Genomic DNA, 18,998 nt, shown 5'->3' with positions numbered 1-18,998 from the left:
ACTTCTCTGTCTTTAGTGGTGTTACTTAACGAAGTCCTGCTGTAACTTGGTTGCTTGCACTGCTGTAGGTCAGCCTGATTTGCATACGTGGTTATATATGCTTAACTAAAGGTGTCATCCTGGCTTAAGCAGCATAGTGCTCACAGCTCCTCGTGAAAGAACGGATGAAGTGCTGGTGAGTTAGGTAGGCAGTGATGTGTGAAAGATGTCTCTAGATAGGGACCCAAGAGCAGGTTTAAGATATTTTTTTTTTTTTAGTGGGGAGGCCTCATAGCTTTCTTATGTCAGTCTGTGTGTTTTTTCTGCTCTTTTAAAACTTAAAGAAAAAAAAGGTAACTTTAAGACTGCATAAGGGGGAAGTAGCAGGTAGCCTGCGTTTCCTAGGAATTCACAAACTGGTCACTACTAAACCCACTTTTCTGAACATGAACTGAAATTGTGGAAGAGTCGAAGGCTTGGCACGTTCATCCTACCTGCGAGTAAACTATGCTTTCCCTTTAGATACAGCAAGGATTTTGAGAACCTGGCCTTGCATGCCTCCAGGTGTAGAGTGGTGTTACGGTGGAAGTACGACTAGCTAGAGCATTGCGAGGAAGGTAACTGCGGTCTGTTGCTGCAGTTTCCAGAAGGTGAATACTTCATGCCATGGGCTCTGAATAATTTCCTAAGTAAAAGGTATGTGTGACCACATTGTGGTTATCCTGCTCTCTGGTTGTATTCACATCTCTGGTGGGTAGCTCACACCCTCGAAGAATCATGTGTCAACATCTCACCTCCGAGGCTTAATTTAGAAGAATAGCAACAGCTTTCGTTTTGCCTCCTGGGAAGGGATAAGGCAGCTTGATTTTAAATGGAGAGCAGATTCATTGAGGTTTTTTTAATCGTGGCTTAGGTGACGAACTACTGAGGGGGATGAACAGCTTCCAGAGCACAACTCTGAGTATTGGGTACCTAGTAATGTGAGAGATTTGAAGGAAAACTGCTTTTTCTGCCTCAAATTTGTGGTTGGTTTTACTATGTCGTCGTCTTAGTGCTTTTGGTTGGTTGTTTTTTAAACACAGTAATAAAAAAAAAAATACTTTGCAAAATGTGGCATTTGCCAGGGCACTTTCTGCTTTTTGAGCTTTAAATTCAGGTGAGACAATTGAATTCTGTTTTGTGATCTCTTCAGCAATAAGAAAGTGCTATACATTAGTTTAAACTCTCCTGCTGACGAGGGGTGAATAAGAAGCCTGTTCCGTGAAATAATTCCCCGTTTGATCTATGGCAGCATTCTGTAATTATTTTGATCACTCTGACTTCATTAGAGCTGTATGTCAAGATAAAAACATCTAAGTTGTATTTTTTCCTAGCAACTGCAGTAACGTGAACCTCATGCATGTGCTTAGGATACGAGAGCGCCGTGCACCATATTTTGCTACCTAGTTCGAGTTTGCTTGGGCATGGTTATTTCGTGCTCCCTTGAGAAGAGCCAGAACCGAAGAGCAGGGGCTGGCGTGAGAGGAAGCAGAGGTGTACTGCTGCTGACATCTTTCTCCATGCAGCTGAAATATGCGTGGCTTTTGTTTTTGTTAGCAAAGCATGTGAGCAAAAGCGTATAACCAGCGCGTGTGCCTCGCATTTGGATCCCTGTCGTGGTGAGATCAAATATAAACACTTCTTGCCTGTTTATTTTAACACGTACAGATGTTTCAGAAAGGGTGATAGTGGGTTGGAGGAGACACGCTGGAAGGCTTTGTTGCATACACGGTTTCATTTCTAGCTGGGGATGTGCTGGAGTAACATGCAAGCAAAAAGTGATGTTATCACTTAGCGAGCTGATCTAACATATTCCACATAGATGGTAAAACCTCCTAAAATCCCTGGTAAACTAACTTCTTTCCTAGTACAGCAGCTTAGCTAGGGCCTCGGGTAAAATCTTATTTTGAGATTCATCTCGGTTGCTTTTTGTCTGCCGTCTTCCAATAGAAAAGCTTGTGTTATTCCCTTACGTAGTATTGTATAACAGTGATTTGCACATTCTTTGGTGCCTGCTGAATTTGCAAGTATGTAAAATGTGCGACCTATTTTGTGTGATTCTTTTTTTTTTTTAATAATGAATGCTCAAATAAACTGATGTGGATTAGAAGGGTGGGTTGGATGGGTAGGGTGTGAGAGCCATGAGGATAAACCAGTCAGTTTGCAAATGTAATTCTTCATTTCTTAAGCATGAATATTTGCTGCATCACATCCCAGTGATTTGAGGTGGAGGAAGATTGGGCGTGCAATATATTGGGCTGGCTTGAAAAAAAAAAAGCAGCATGAATTTACAACGTGTGATTTTTATTTCTGAACAGGCTTCTTTAAACTTGTCAGGGGTAGTTGTCTTTCACTGAAGCATGAATACATTAAGGTTTTAAGTAAATCTGCAGCACAGACATCTGAGAAGCTTGCTGTGTAATTTAACTGAAAATCTAAGGATGAGCTTTCACAAGATGGCTGAGCCATGCTAATGGCTTGCTGCTGCCTAAAGGGACAGCTGCTATGTTCCTTCTGTGTCTTGCTCCTAGTTATCCAGTCTTGTCACTTTTTTTATGCAGGCTCTGGCATTCATCTCAACTCTCCAGATCGCTTTACCTGCTTAAACAAACAAACAAACAAATCTCCCCCCCCTCCTCCCAAAGGAAAACCTAATCATTTTCCTTTTGTTAACCTACCACCATCACAAAAACAGAAGGTGAGCAGTACTTCATGGCCGGGCAGTAGGGGTCTAGGGAATGTCACTGGCCTGGAAACATTGAACTCTTTCCTTGGCCAGTAATTGCAGCGAACGTTACTATTCAGATGTGTGCCAATCTCATTTTATATCAAACTCATTTTATATATACTGATACTAGAGACTTTTACCAAAACAATGCATGATAGTGGAATAAAGTTCTTCAAGTATGACAGCTGAAAATACTTAAAAAAAAAAAAAAAAAAAAAAAAAGTACAGTTCAGCTAGTAGCAATGTCCTTGTTTAAATGAGATGAAAGCCATGCAAATTTGACTTCAGAGAAAATTAGGCTTTGTGTTTTTGCCATCTTAGCATTACTTGCACTTTCTATTATTTAATAGTTTCCATTAATTTATTTACTACTTATGTTCAATAATACCTTAATCCTTTTTTCTTTCTTTTCAGAACTGAAGGCAAGTCATCATGGGAGCATTTTTAGACAAGCCAAAGATGGAGAAGCATAATGCCCAAGGGCAAGGGAATGGGCTTCGTTACGGTCTGAGTAGTATGCAAGGCTGGCGAGTTGAAATGGAGGATGCACATACAGCTGTGATTGGTTTGCCAAACGGACTTGATGGATGGTCATTTTTTGCTGTATATGACGGGCACGCTGGATCCCAGGTTGCCAAGTACTGCTGTGAGCATTTATTAGATCACATCACAAGCAACCAGGATTTTAAAGGGCCAGATGGGCCCCCATCTGTGGAAAGTGTAAAGAGCGGCATCAGAACAGGTTTTCTGCAAATTGATGAACACATGAGAGTCATCTCCGAGAAGAAACATGGTGCAGACAGAAGTGGGTCAACAGCTGTGGGTGTCATGATTTCTCCCCAACACACATACTTCATCAACTGTGGAGACTCGAGAGGTTTACTTTGTAGAAACAGGAAGGTTCACTTCTTCACGCAGGATCACAAACCGAGTAATCCACTGGAGAAAGAGCGTATACAGAATGCAGGTGGCTCTGTAATGATTCAGCGTGTGAATGGTTCCCTCGCTGTTTCAAGGGCGCTTGGAGACTTTGATTACAAATGTGTCCATGGGAAAGGTCCTACAGAACAGCTAGTCTCACCCGAGCCTGAAGTTTATGAAATTGAGAGATCAGAAGAAGATGATCAATTCATCATACTGGCTTGCGATGGTATCTGGGATGTTATGGGAAATGAAGAGCTGTGTGACTTTGTAAGATCCAGACTTGAAGTCACTGATGACCTTGAGAAAGTTTGCAATGAGATAGTTGACACCTGCTTGTACAAGGTAGCAAGACTTGGGAGGAAAAGTTTGTGTTTTCACTATTAGATGTTTATGAATGAATTAAGAATAATAAGTTTTGATTTCAGTTGATAAGTATGTTCTATGTTAACATGACCTTGAAAGTAATTACTATGATCCCTATAAAAATGGTGATAGAGGGGAAACAAGCATGCAACAGTAACAGTAGGGGCATCTTTGATGAAGAGTTGAAAATCATGTACAGATATGTTGTGATACCTGGGAAATGAGAAGCTAATGGGAGCGTATGGGCAAGTCAAGGACAATAACTGTCCTTTTCTATTTCACAACATACCTTACAAAACCTTAACTCTTTCATCAGACTAGAAGATATTCTTTCTCTTCCTGCTTTTCCCTTCCTCTCATGGGCATATGGTAACTTTACTGCCGTAATTACATCAAGGTAAATGCAGAATGATTGAACCCTGACTTCTTATTTTACAATTCAAAGTTTTCTCTCAATTATATGAAGTTCTGACTTCCAAAGTCAGCTTTTGTTCTGGTTTAATTACTGTACTTCTCATTCAGTGTTGTGTCATACAGCTGTGAAGCTAACGCAGGAAAAGATAGGACTGTTTTGTTTAACAAATCTATGCAATTTTGTGTACAATGACTTCCACCTTGTGTTAACAAGCTGTAGGATGGTGCAGTTAAGAGATTTGAAATACTTTGAAATACTTTCATGGCTTATTGCTTAATTTTCCAAAGGCACGCTGTAAGTCATAATGTAAAATGCCCAACATTTTTGATACTAAAGAAGCAAGAGAGCATCTCAGCTCTTGCCACATGGCAACAAAGGTCATTGTTTCCCATTTGGAAAAAAGGAATCACTTTCCAACACTTTGGAAGATTAATCATGCATATAGTTTTGTTTACAATTTTTCTGGTAGCCTTGAAAACAAGGGAATGAACACTGGCTTGTGGATGCCGTAAACTTTGCAGTAGCCAGTTGTCAGCACCTCTTCATACACCCGTATATACTTTTTAAAACATTTCTGCTTGTTCTTGATCTTATTTGCATTTAATTTGCATTAACCGCTAAGCGTATAGATGCGTGTTTATAGGCAAGAGCTCAGGGATACTGAAAGCAAACTAAACGGTTACTTTTCCTGAGCAGAAGGTGTCTGTATTCTAATACATTTGAGTATTAGAGTTGCGTTTAATTTTTAAATGTTTCCATTTCAAAGAATGCTTTTGTAAAGGCCAGAGCCCCTTCCAGCTGGTCTTTTAACAGATACTCTAATCTGTAATTTGTCTTTTCTAAAAAGGGGAAAAAAAAAAAAAATCAATAGCAGTGTTTTTAGGTGGAAGCACTGTCTGAATTCAACAACTTCTTATGTACTGTTTTTAAGCAGTACAGGTTTTGTTTACTGATTTAATATTTCAACTGTTTTCTCAGAATGATCAGTGTTCCCTTAAAACAAGAGGGAACGCAGCTTTGTAATTGCACATCACTTACTAGTAATGTCATTTTTAAAAAGACAACAGGCTGTCTAATTGGCTCCAGATAGTCTTCAGACCCAGAAGTGGAAAAGAACATAATGACTTAAAAGGTAGTTTTTACTGAACAAACTACAAAAAGTAGATTTCTGGAATTCTGGGAGGAAAAAAAAAATAAGGTTAATGGTGATGATAATCTGTGGGAACAAAAATTGTATTCTAGTACCACGACTGGTGAATTCTTGTGTGTAAAATGCTTTGATGTGGATTTAATCTGGTATGTATGCATTCTCAAATCGTTTTTTCTTTTCCACCAGGGAAGTCGAGACAACATGAGTGTGATATTGATCTGTTTTCCGAATGCACCAAAGGTATCACCAGAGGCGGTGAAAAGAGAGGCAGAGTTGGACAAGTACCTGGAAAGCAGAGTAGAAGGTGGATCATTTAAAAAAAAATAAGTAACTTTGTTTCTAAACAGACCCCCTGACCCCCTTCCCTTTCCAACAACTAATTGTATACAGGCTTTTTAATAGACTTTCAAGTGCCATTGGCCATCTAGTGTACATCTCTGAAAAAGGCACTCTTACAGTCCTGCTGTATGTCCTGACAAAATTCTGCTATGAAAGTGCAGCAGACTGTAGCCATGAAAATTGTTCAGGGTGTCAGAGAGGATTCATTTGTGCTCGGTGTTCTTCATGAGTCCATTGACAGCAGTAACTTCAGACCAGTAAATCCCTCTTCCTGTTACATGGAGTTAAACGAAATAGTCAGAATATCTTGTAAAGTGTCTACGAAGGTGGTAATTTGAGTGCCACTTTTCTGTGTAGCTCTGTCTGCAAATTAGCCAGAAAAATATTTTATTACACAATTGTGGTAGGGTTACAGCTTAATCACTGTCATCTTAAAGGCACCTGGTAACATGTATACTTACTTGAAAGTATGTCAGAAATTTGTTAAAGCTAATCTTTAAGCATTCCTGATGAGCACAATCTGGGAGCACATCTTTAAACAAAATTTTGAAATTATTATTGAAGATGTATTTCTGGAGTTCTTAAACTTTCAGCTGAAACTGCAAGTCTTAGGTGTTTTGGCTCACCTAACTAAAAATGGCATTTAAAATCGGTTTCATTTAAGAGATTTCTCATTAAAACTGGATTTACAGTGCCTTTTGATATTTAAAGATGATCACAGCTTGGATTTTGTTTCTGAAACGTAAGACACAACCGTATGCATTGTTTGCATAGGTTAAGTCTATTTTTGAAGTGGACTCCTCTAGACCTGTATGTTACCAGTCTAGTTATGTACATATACTGCAAGAATCCTTAATAGCATATGCGGCACGATACACAGAGTACTTAGCAACATGGTATCAGTGATTAGTATGCCACAGGAATATATTGTGCACTTTTTTTCTCCTTAATTTGTGTGAAGGCAATGCAAAGTGTAACTTCCGAAGTTTCACAGAGGGCTTGTTCATGTGGGAATTCTGGGTTCAGACAAATTAACGTGCAGTTTAAAGCACTTGCTACCTTGTAGGTGCTCCTTCAGGAAGTACTGCCTTTTTCGAAGGCCTTGTTCCTGAGTCTTGGCAAACTACAGCTGTTCTGCCCCCGAATAAATGTCCAGACAGAGCATTTCTGTGTTTTATATAACTTCTCCCTAACAGGAAAAGTTGATGCACAGTAAGCTATAGTGTGAATCTTTTTGACAGCATAGCAGGAGTATCCACACGTACGGTAGCACTGCATGAGTTGAGTGTCAGATGGCTTTCTCCATTTCAGAGCAGTGAACAGCAGACATTTGAAGAGCTCACTATATAGGCCCACTCAAAGAACTGGTGAAGAGCAAGTATGCTGTAAATTCACCCATTAATTTATAGCATGTTAACTCTCCTAATTACCTTACCTTATTACCTTCATACCTTAGCTATTTTGTCTTACTTCAGACAAACCCATGACATGGAATATGAAGATAGCTTCAAGTTTAGGCTGCGTTTCAGCTGACTCCATTGTACCCTTAAGAATATTAACAGTGGGGGAAGTTAACACTTTTGTACAGACTCCTCAGTAAATGAAGAACCTAACACTGGAACTGCATGTGGTTATGGTACATACAATGAAATTGATTGCCAATTCTTTCCATTTATACAAATATAACATTTCAGGAATGAGTGAAGTGTCATACTTGAATAGAGGCAGAAGGATTCTGTATGTAGTTATAAAGCACTTTAATACTAATTTAATGACGTGTTATCTGAACTACTTGAGGAAATGCATTGTACTTCCCCTCAAGGGTCTTTACTTCTTTTTAGAGTTGTCCTCTGTCTTTTGTCTATTGTTGCACAAAGATATTTAAATTAATGAACATGTAGTAAACACTACTCAACCCCACAGTAATCTGTATCAGCTGTAGGCAGAACTTGTCATTTTGGCTCTTACATGTGAGGGAAGTTGAGAGGCTGAAATAAAGCAGAACTTCAAGTATAGGTGTCGATTAATTTTGTTATGTTTAACTTGATAATTCTTGTGCAATTATATTGTTTCTTGGTGGAAATGGATTAGGTAGAATTGGCTGGTAAGGTAAGACTGCTACAGCCTCTGAGGTTTTCAACACTACAGTAAATATTCTTCCTCTTTACATAAGCACTGCCACACTTCAAGCATCTTGACTTTAAAAGCCTACCCTGTAGCTGAAGGATCTAGAAAATATAAAGACTACTATTAGAATTCTCTTACTAATTTGTAATATCAAAGTTCAAATTCATTAAAGCAGAAACCTGGTGAAAAATGCATATAATGTGTTCTTTTGCACTTCAGTACTCAGTGTAGTCCTAACAGGTAATAAGATTTGATGCTTACTAATGTGCATTTTTCCTGGTTGTGCTTTTATTCCCTTGGCCTAGAACATATCTTTATACTGTGAGGTAGTAGTGCAAGTTTTAAGACTGAGCAGGGCTTATTACTGATGGGCCTCTTGAACAAGAAGGTGTTGTAACTAGATGATCTTTGAGGTCCATTCCAGCCCAAATCATTCTTTGAACAAGGAGAGTTGATTCAGTTTTTTAAAAAAATGAGAGCTTTCTACTCACTGTGTCACCTTGGACTCTCCTTTTATCAATTCTCGATGTGTTTGTGGTCCAGATAGCTACAACAGATAGTAATGGAAGAAGAAGCAAGTGTGGAGAAGCATCGTTGTGCCATTACTTGCAATAAATCAGTGTTTCTCCTAAAATGTCATGTAAACTTCCTGGTAGTTTACATCCTAATTAGTCATTCCGAAATGAATTGCTATTATTTGCACTAATATGTGAGTTATTGACGTGTTGACTCTAAAGAGACACTTGTCTGCGGTTCTTTTTCTGTTCTCAGTTTACTACATATAAGCATACAGTAATAGATAGTCTTTGCAATATTTATATCTATGTAGAGATAAATAAATTTCAGTTAGCTGTTACGTGTTCCCTCCCATATTTACACAACATTGAAACTTTGGCTTTTTCTTAAACTTTGTGTGGAATTCTATTTCAGAATATGAAGTAAGCAAATATGTTTAAAATCCTTTATTTTAGGGTTGTAAGTACATTTTTCCAGTACATGATGCCATGAAAATGTGTAGAAGGTTTAAAAGTAAATCGAAGAGGGAGGGGGGCTTGTAAGATGTACTGAAAGAAGGTATTCCAATAAATTAAACACAGCTAGCAGACCGACTCCATTTGTTGTGTCATCAGTGTTCATTCAGTCTGTATCTTTAGTTTTCTCAAAATATAAATGTATTCATTTAGTGGAGACTGTATGTTAAATGTACTGCAGTTACAGGTTGTGAAACTGTGTAGTATAGGTAAAATATAAATTCCTTATTTTTGTACAGCAGAACTCTAGCTCTAGCACAATGTAGAATATACTAGATGTTCAAAATTGCACAATAAAGGAACTTGGCAAACCAAATCTGAGATCTTGCTTCTTATTCAGATTTATGAGTGTTAGATTATTTACTAAATGTTAGATGGTAAAATGAATTTTTGCCATAGATTTTTGAGGGAACTGCAAGTTTTTAAGGTACCTGTGGTGTGTGGTGTTAAACATTTAAAATGTAGGTTTTGAATTGGCCAGGTTAAAGCTTTGTGTTGCAGAGTCTGACGCTGGTTGAGGACTAGACAGTGTTTCCAGTGTACATTGCAAATAATTTACACAGCCCGACTGCAAATAGACCTGATTGGTTTTGTAAACACACACAGCCATGAAAAGCAATTGCATGCACAAAAATTCACTTTTTTTTTTTTTACTAAAAAGTAAAACTGTTCATTTTAAAAGATTCAATTTGCCATACCTCATTAATTAAATTATAAAATGGAAACTTGGTATGTTATCTGGAATTATGGTTTAGGGTAAAAACTGAATGCTAAAGTGTTTGGTACTGATGAGTTCCAACCACTCTTCAAGTTGTATAAATACTTTCTGACATGAAGAATAGTGTGTGTACTCGTGTGTGTGTATATACACGTGTATATATGCACACGTGCTCATTGTATGTGGGCTGCAGTATTCACTTGAAGATCAACAGTGCCAAGTCTTAATTCATCTCATTTCTGAGCTCTTGTTTACAGAAGACCTGATGAGATGCATTTTTTAAAAGTTACTTTTTAAAATTTCATAAAATCCCTACTTAAAGAGAATCTTTCCAGGAGTGGTACAGTGAAATCTCTTGAGAGTTCAAATAAAATTGTGTGCTTACTGCTTTAAAAACAAAAAAACAAAAACAGGTCTAAGAATAAAATTAAAGAACTAATTCCCTAACAAATGTGACTGTGGCTACAGAACAGTCTCTCTTCAGCCAGAAGTTGGAGTGGATCAGCTTTTAAATAACTGCCCAGTAGTCACACGTTCCCCGAGTTGAGTGAAGGATGGAGCTGTCTCTTAACTCTGATGTCCCTGGCTTTTAATTTGTACATAATAGTTCCTAACGTTTGCATGTTGTGGTCATGCGGTAAGGTACAAGTACTGGCTTATACACATACAGCCACAGGAGTTATTTTTCATGTGTATGAACTTTCGTTTCTTGAAAATACTGTGTTTTGTATGATGGCGATAATCTTTTACCTTCTATTGCAGTGATAAAGCTGATGTTAATATTTGCCTCATGCCCATTGCATTTTGTTGGGAAGATAAAATAATGGTACAGTAGGAAAGCCATTAAAGAAATTGTTTCCACGTGTATTAGGTAGCTGTGTGTTTCTAAAACCATTATGCATGTTAACAGCAGGATATCTTGTGTCAAAACCATCGCAGGTTCTTTTTCTCACTGAACCAAAGTTAACGTTTACCATGTTGAGTCTGGTCTGTCATTGATTTCTTATATTAACAGAAGTTAAGCTGCCTTTTTATAAAACTGAGTGTTTCAATCTTTTTAAGTTAAATTTGGACTGCACTTACAAAAAAAGTACTTCTGATTCCCAGAGATCATAAAGAAGCAGGGTGAAGGAGTACCAGACTTAGTCCATGTGATGCGTACGTTAGCAACTGAGAGCATCCCAAACCTCCCGCCAGGGGGTGAATTGGCAAGCAAGTGAGTTCACATCAATGTAAATGTGTTGTTTTTTATTTTATTTTATTTAAACTTAACATTAAGGCCACTCTTAAAAGTGGGGGGAGGGAAGAAAGGGTGCAGTACAAAAGATGATCTGTTCTCTAATTCTGATTATTGAATTGCTCTGAATGAGAAGGGACAGCACAAGAACAGAGTTAAGTTGTCAATCGCTGCTAAAACTAAACGTCAAAATGTAGTTTGGGGAAGGGTTTTTTTTAAGGGTGGCCTGAGTGTCTTTGTTTTTTTGTAATTAACTGGGTTTTCTGGGTGGGAGGTTGTGTTTGAAGATGCAAAAACAATGCACTGACTGTAGTAGCTACTTGGAGATGTGGTTCTGCACTTCAGGAAGACGTGCATACCATGTTTTGCTTGGCAGTTTTTCTTGTTTGCAGCTAAGGCACTATTGTCATTGCTTGAAAGTTTGCTTATGCATCTCTCTGCTTGTGACAAATACGAAAAATCCATAGAAGTCTATCGAAGTTAAGTAGAGTGTTATATTTAAAACTTTAAATAGGCTGGCTTTGTCCTTGAGTTCAGGGCTGGTGCTGTGTCTCATAAATAGATGTTCAGCACTTAAGGGAGAGATGTACTTAGCTCATTTGCCCACCAAGTGCTTTTTGGTTCAAAAGATTATTCATGAACCTGTACCGTGCAGATTGAGCACATGTGCTGTGGACAGTCTATTTTTAATACTTCAGAGTATAATTTTGTATTATTACGCCAAAACATGGTCTGTGGGCACAGAAGTGAGTAAATGATGACTGAGTTGTAAGGATGACTTCTACAAACTTGTTCTTATATTAACTAGTAAAAGAGATTGCTGTTTTATATATAATAGTAACACCTATTTAGGATGTGTTGCAGTCATCTTGAAGTATCAATGAGTCAGTTATTCATGAAAGATGGCACACAAATTGTTTATCTCGAGCTCCTTTGGCTGGCTCTAGCATCATGGTTGCGGGGAAGTGCGGAGGTCACTGAAGCAATTGACTTCCGTGTGATTATGTGCTTTAGTGATGCTAGCTTGAATAGAGATTGACAGAAGTATGGATTTAATTGGATGTTAGCGTAACTCAAAGCAGTAATGACAATTTGGAAGGAAAACAGTGCTTTTCAAAAACTTGGCTTTATTTAGGATCAAAGATACCTGTTGCTGAAAGATGAGAACAGCTTTCCAGTTCATACGTGCAATATACTTTGTGTATAATTGCTTGTTTTATTGCTTTAAATTCAACCTCTTCTTCCGTGCTGTATAATCATTCACTAGATTCACTGTGATGTTTATACTGCTGCCTGATAGCTCTTGACTTCTCATTGTTGCAGGATGATTATAAAGCCTGTCATCTGCTTTTTTCTTCTAAAACACTCCTTTGTGATTCCTCTGCATGTATTCATGAGCATTTAAGAAGCGTTTTTGAGGTTTGTTTTCTATCACAGTTGTAGTTTGCTGCTTTGTCATACTTGGTTCTGCAAATAGGCTATCTGGAAGAAAATTGCTTTTGAAGTCCCGTCTGTGGCTCTTCCCTTTTGCTCCCTTCTTTCTTTCCGGCTCCCCCTCCAAAATTTATTCCTTATGTGCTGGGCAAGGCAGAGGCTTCCTCTTCCTTCAGCCTCCCTTATTTTTTTGTGGATCAGTTTTCAAGAAATCCTCTTCTTGAAACCCTCTGGAGGCGTCATAATATCTGAAGGTGCTACTGCAGTATTCATTGGGCACACAAACGCCATGGCATTCAACTCCTATCACGTACTCAGATGCCCGCTTCCAAAGCCTCAGAGACATACCACCAAACAGCACTGCGGCCTCATCTGAATGTCTGTGCTCTTCTTGTTCTGAATGCAGAGTGCTATCCAGCCTTGTTTTTCATAAAGGCTTTAAAGGACTGTGATAGCTATGTTTAATGACACTTAACGGTAACTTGCAGTAAACTTGGTCCTGTGAATTTGAAACCTTTAAAAGTTTGCATCTGAAACTGCAGTTTTGCTTGGGGATTTTGACTTAAAAAGACAGAGCCTTAAAATCTTGTTGTTTCTTTAATTTCTTGTTCCCTCTAGACGGAGTGTGATTGAAGCTGTTTATAACAGACTGAACCCCTACAGGAATGATGATACTGTAAGTATCTTTTCCCCTGCATTCTTTCCTCTGACCCCAGTAATTTCAGTTGGTTTTTGTTGTGTTTTTTTTTTTTAAGTTTGTTTAAGTTTTTTTTTTTTTAAGCTTGCTGTTTCTTGGTTAGAAAACCCCTTCCCCCCAAAAGTGATAACCTTCTTGTGCTCTTTCTCTTTGGGCTTTGTTTTATGGTTGTTTTCTGATGCTTTCTGCTGATGGTAGTCTCAGAACTTCAGCCTAGTTGACTTGCTGGTTTTCTGGAATTTTGTGATGTGAATCCTGCCTGGATTTATAACTCTCTGTTCTAAGGGTATATACATTTTCCAAATGCTGTGGGAAGCACTCTCTTACTAAGACTTACAGCAAGCATATGGTTTAGGTTCTTGTATGTCAGTGATCAGTTAGGAACCAATGTCAGGGTGATGGAGGGAACAACTCTAAAATATGAACAGTGATCTCAGTTACATTTAGGTTATTGGGAATAATGTTCAGTCACTGAAAGTGCTTTACTTCATAAAGTAGTATTTACTTCATGATTTACCTTTCAGCAAAAATTACTTATGTGCTTAGATGTGACATAAAGTAAAATGCCTCCAAACGTGAAGTTGTGCACTGGCTTTACAACTGAGTGCTTCTGTTTGTTTGGCTGTCGTCACGATACCTTTAGTATAACAGTTCCTTAATACTGGCTGAAGGAGTATATATATTCTGTAGTAAGTTACTGCTCCGTGAATGTACAGTAAACTTTGTTTTGTGGTGATGTTGTCAAGTTAGATTCAGAAATTTGCATAGTGAATAGCTGGCATGCAGCTCCTGCATTTTTACTCACTGCTGCTTTTATTCTTCATCCTTGCAATTGGAACAAACATAGCCATTTTAGTCTTTCATATAATGGTTCTCCTTTGCTACTTCTGGTCTTGAAGGAAAATCTGGAGGTGGTACTCTTGCAAAGAGTAATTTTAGTGATCTTGGCTTTTTTACTACACCTCCGTGCCAACTGTTCTTTTGGGTTTGTAATGAATTCTCTGTGCAAGTTTGAATGAAGGGTGCAGAAAGTTAATGCTAAAAAATTGTCATATGTGGCATTGCTAGAGACTTAATTAGCCTCTTTCCTTTGAAAGGAATCAGTAAGGCAGTGCTTCCAAAGAAGAGTAATATTTCTACCTCCTGCAGTCTCAGTAACGATGGGGAAGTGTCGTTATGGAAGCACCAGCAGAGACTGTTGTTAAAGCCCATCATGTCTCTTAGTTATTAGGGGAAGGTAACATGCCATGCTGGAACAACCAAAGATTGCTGTACATAGCAGCTTGCTCTGCTGCCTGTGCTGCTGACTTAACTTCTGCTTCAGCTACTGAGCTGTGGTCACACTTCTTAGCTGTGGTGTTAACGTACGTACCCAACGTGATGGAAATGAGGCTGTTAGATTGTTCTATATTCAGCTTTATCTAAATGAGAGAACAGGAAATGGACACAAAAGTAAATGGATTAAAAACCACTAGAACTTAACTATTTGATTTGTACTAGGATTTTTTTTTTTTTAACTGATAGCAGGAGTCAGTTAAACAGTTTTCAGTGTGATTTCATTTTTCAGCTATACAAGATCCACTATTGTCTTTGGACCTAAATAGGCCAAATTTTAGGGATACTCAGATATTGGATGCATGGATGTAATGCCACGCAGTGTAGCCATACAGTTATGACTTAGCGTATGACATGTCTCTATTTTTTTATGTTAGGGAATTTTTGTGATTTCTTCTTGCAGTTTTATTACAATCAAAAGTCAGGGTTTCCTGCAGTTACCAAAACTACACTTCTCTATTTAAACTTAAATTATAAGTAGTAAAATTCATCTGAATTAAAATAAGGTGTCAGTTGATGACTGTCTTCCTATGCAGTGAGGAAGGACCGAATTCACAAAGGATGGTAATGATAAAAAGAAAAAGTATGAGGCACATCCTGCTGTTTTGACAGACCTGTGTAATAAGTGTATCCCTTTTGTATTACTTCTAACTATTCTGGGAGTGCTTTTAAATATTGTTCCTGGGATGTTATTATGAGGATTGGTAAGCATTTTAGAAAACATTTGGTCAGATTTTGAAACCTTTTTTTACCTTAGTGCTTCATTAATTAAATGTATGGTTTTTTAGATGTTTGTGAATGTTATTTCTGCTGTTTCTGAAAGGGGAGAGAAAACAAGCTCCTAAAATGATTTAAGTTTTTTTTTCCCTTTTCAGTCTGGATTATCCAGAAACTGCTGTAACTATGGGCACTCCAGACTTTAAAGGGTTCCTTCTTTTTTCTTTAAGGATTCTGCCTCAACTGATGATATGTGGTAAAACTGCTCATCTAGCTGTGGAGTTCATGTTTCATCCTTCAAATGAAAGTGCAGCCCAACCTCAGTGACCCTTCTTAACATCCATCCTCAATATTAATTAAAGAAGGGAATATGATGTGTTGGTGAGAGTGACTACAGCAGAAAACTACAGCAGTACGACATCTAGCCCAGGAACTGATCTTTTTTGTAAAACAGACTTCTGTAAACGTGATTTCAAAACATAATTCATGTTGTAAATCAGACTCCAGCAATTTATGTTGTATGATTTTGTTTTTGTAAAGTGCAATTGTCTTTGTACAAAATGCTCATATTTAATTATGAATTGCTTTAAATCACTATAAAGGTTAGAAGAAATGTTTGGCTTGTGTGATGCAACAATATATATATACCCTTTAAATTCATGTTGTGGTTTTGGATTGCAAGGAGCAGCAGCCTAGCCAGCTAGGTGCTCAAGAGGTGCACAAAACTGTAAAGATAACTTCTCGTTTTATACGAAAGCTGAATCGTGGGCAACTTGCCAGGAATCAGTGTGTGAATTTGCTCGGCAAAGGAAGAACAGCAAAGAGTAGTGCACTTTCTTCAACAAACTTATCTCATTTTCTTGGAGGCACTCCTGCTCTCACATTGAGTTAAAGGGAGTTCCGATTTTGACTTCAGTGGGAGTTGAATCATGCCCTATTAATAGTATCATGTTCATACGCATATGAACCTTGGGATTAGAATGCCGTGATTCTTTGCACCTCTTTTTTCATTAACCCTTACCTGAAACTACTAATCACTGAGCACGAACAGGCAGCTTTCTACATACAGTAGGAGTCTGCAGCATTTTTACAATACTGATTGGCTGGGTCTGCTGCTGTTCCAAGTAAAATACTCTGAATTCCATTTTATCAATAAAGCTTGGTTTAACAAACAAGAAATTTTTCCATAAATGTGTAATTCCTTTTCTCCTGCCTTTTGAAATGTCAGTGCCATTGTAAATGATATTTTACATGTGGAAGAATATTTTTATTAATTGGTAGCCCATTTTTAAAATGGGAAGAATTTTAATTACTGCCCAAGACATAGCCATATGCTAGAGGATGAAGTGGGATTAATGTTACCCTATTTTTTAAGAGTGTGGGTTTTTTCAGGCTTTTTTTCTCCCCACTGAAGATGTGCATTGGTTTGAATTTGCCTACTGTTTGATAAAAATACATTTGTCAAAGCCTGACAATCTTTAACGTTTTATGGTGTGTGTTTTTAATTGACCCACTTACTTAGAATGAGAGACTAGTGGTTAAACAGTACTTGTGATTTGAGATATAGCATGTTGACAATATTTAACTGTTCGTTGTTTAAAATTCTAATTTAAAATTTTATAAGATAATAAACTAATTTGATTTAAGCCTAGCTTTCTCCCATTGAACATGCAAAATTAAGTTTTCAAGTCAGTCGTGTTTGCAAAACTGCTGTTTTGTGCACCTTGTGTTGTCTTTTTGGTTGAGAATATTGTATTTAATATGTAGTTTACTCATTTAGTAGGCAGATTCCCCAAAAGGAAAATCAGTAAAACAAGTAGATTGTAACATTTACTGCGGTTAAACAGAATCAAGACGTGGTGTATAATTACTTTTTGATAGGAAAATGTAGTACAATGCATTTTGCTATATTTGTCTTTCCCTAACTTTGAAATATACATATTTGTATATATAGCCTTAAAACTAATGCAGAGTTAGGGAACACTGAACAGTGAAAAAGTAACTTATAGTGTCTTGGAACTAAGTATAGTATATACCAGCAAACTTTTCTTTTATCCCTCTTGTCTATGTGGGGTGCTTAAAACGTAACTTCATTGTATTCAGTTTGTAATCTGTTCAAGCATGAATGAAGAAAACATAAGCACTATTTGTATTTATAAATTTATAGCAATTTTTGCTTAAAGAACCAGTTCCTTACCTACCTATGAATAAATGCTTAAAATGTCTAATTTTGTTGTAGAGTGCAAAACTATAATAATGTTAAGTTATAGCTTCACAGGCACCTAATTAACAAGCATATTTAATACATGGCGTATTAGTGCAAAAAGCTAAACTCAGTTTAGGACTAGGCAGATAAAGTTCTGTCCTTTTTCATAGAGACTAAAGTTTAGTTTTGGAAACAGCAAAACGTTGAACTGGACTGTGGAAACTTTGAGTTTTAAACTTTGAGAATCAGAAGCAAAACTGTGGTGTGAAAAGCCATACTTCAAACCATAATCACTTAAAGTGTCTCAGTGACAAATTATGTGTTTTGAAGCCTCTTCCTATGAGGTCTCCTAAAGGTTAGGAAGAAAATAATTCTGCTATTGCTGCAGGTGCTGTAACTAGGTTTGAAGGTAGCAAAAGAAAGCCCGTTTCAGGCCTTTCTCCCTACCACCTACGTGCAGCATTTTGATGAGGTCAGAGCACTGAATCTATTATGAATGCGTAAACACTGCCATTTTAGATACAGAGTTTGATTACAAAATATTAAGTATATAAAGCATCCTAGAAAAGAGGCAAGCTGTACTTTTCACTGCTCTGAAAAGAAAAAGGCACTTTTGCACCTTTGTGCATCTCCTTCTTGCACCAGAAACTTTTTGTTAATTGCTAAAAACATTAGCACCTCAGGGGCAAGGCAGCAATTTTTTTTTTTGAAGTATTGTGTGCTATTTATTTCCCTCATGGAAAACTATTCCTGTGTGACAAAAATGAAAATTCTGTGATGTTAAAAGATGTATTTTTAAATACATGTTCAACTAGGATGGTCCCAATTTGCTTGTTTTTTTAAAAGGAAATGATATTTGTAAAGCTACTTCACTTCGTATGCCATGCAATTTTGTTTTCCTTCTACATTTGACGGCTTCACTGGCTTCAGTTTCTGTGAGTTTTGTTACAGTCAGATTAAATGTTTCACTGATCATTCTGGGAAAATTACCTGTTCTGCTTTATAGACCTTTCAAACAATTCTCACTAATTCAGCATTGAAATGTGCTCAAGACAGAGGCTTTCTAAAATGTCCTAGAACCAGTGTTGGATTAGCTAAACTGAATTACGTTAAGCGGGGTCCTAGACTTGCAAGGCCTTGTAAACCCGTTGTATCGGCGGAGTCCTGGCGCGTGTGGTGAGTCGTGGAGCCGGGGCCTTTCTGGTGGCTGCTCTTGCCTGGTCAGCAGGTGGTACAGGCCTTGATGCATGGCCATCACTTGTTTTAATCTTCCATCAGAAGTGAGAATCGGAGAGAGAAATTCCATCTACTTGTCATGAAACTGCTGAATTGGGGTAATCCTAGATTGTCTCCTACTAGCAGGATGCCTGAAGAATGTTAAACAGCAGATGAGTAATGGTAGCACTGACCTTGACAGTTCACGCAGGTGCCAAAGCTAATCATTTTAACACCTACTTACGATGCTGACTTGAATGTCAATTAAACTGTCACAAAACTGATACTGTCTCAACTGTATAGGTTAGATCTGAGCCATGTTGCTTAGTTCAAGAATTGGAATC

At 37.7% G+C, this 18,998-nt stretch overlaps 1 protein-coding gene across 12 annotated transcripts in view; it reads left to right on the top strand.

Annotated features, from left to right (window-relative positions):
- Nucleotides 1-18,425, top strand: part of PPM1A (protein phosphatase, Mg2+/Mn2+ dependent 1A) — a 29,535-nt gene extending 11,110 nt beyond the window's left edge. For 4 of the 12 annotated variants that reach the window (XM_080595655.1, XM_080595656.1, XM_080595665.1 and 1 more), the window contains 5 exons: nucleotides 3,161-4,012; nucleotides 5,785-5,902; nucleotides 10,921-11,029; nucleotides 13,103-13,160; nucleotides 15,464-18,425. In XM_080595655.1, the coding sequence (XP_080451781.1) occupies nucleotides 3,179-4,012; nucleotides 5,785-5,902; nucleotides 10,921-11,029; nucleotides 13,103-13,160; nucleotides 15,464-15,493 (1,149 nt within the window). In that variant the 5' untranslated portion in view covers nucleotides 3,161-3,178 and the 3' untranslated portion in view covers nucleotides 15,494-18,425. Of the gene's footprint in view, nucleotides 1-501; nucleotides 676-2,579; nucleotides 2,717-3,160; nucleotides 4,013-5,784; nucleotides 5,903-10,920; nucleotides 11,030-13,102; nucleotides 13,161-15,391 lie in introns of all 12 variants that reach the window. The other 8 variants (XM_080595654.1, XM_080595659.1, XM_080595658.1 and 5 more) reach the window with 3 other exon arrangements.
- The last annotated feature ends 573 nt before the right edge of the window (nucleotides 18,426-18,998 follow it).

This window comes from Anser brachyrhynchus, assembly GCF_964034855.1.
Source record: "Anser brachyrhynchus genome assembly, chromosome: 5".
NCBI lineage: Eukaryota > Metazoa > Chordata > Aves > Anseriformes > Anatidae > Anser > Anser brachyrhynchus.
The sequence above is the reverse complement of the archived record's forward strand: the minus strand, read 5'-3'. Positions and strand labels throughout refer to the sequence as shown.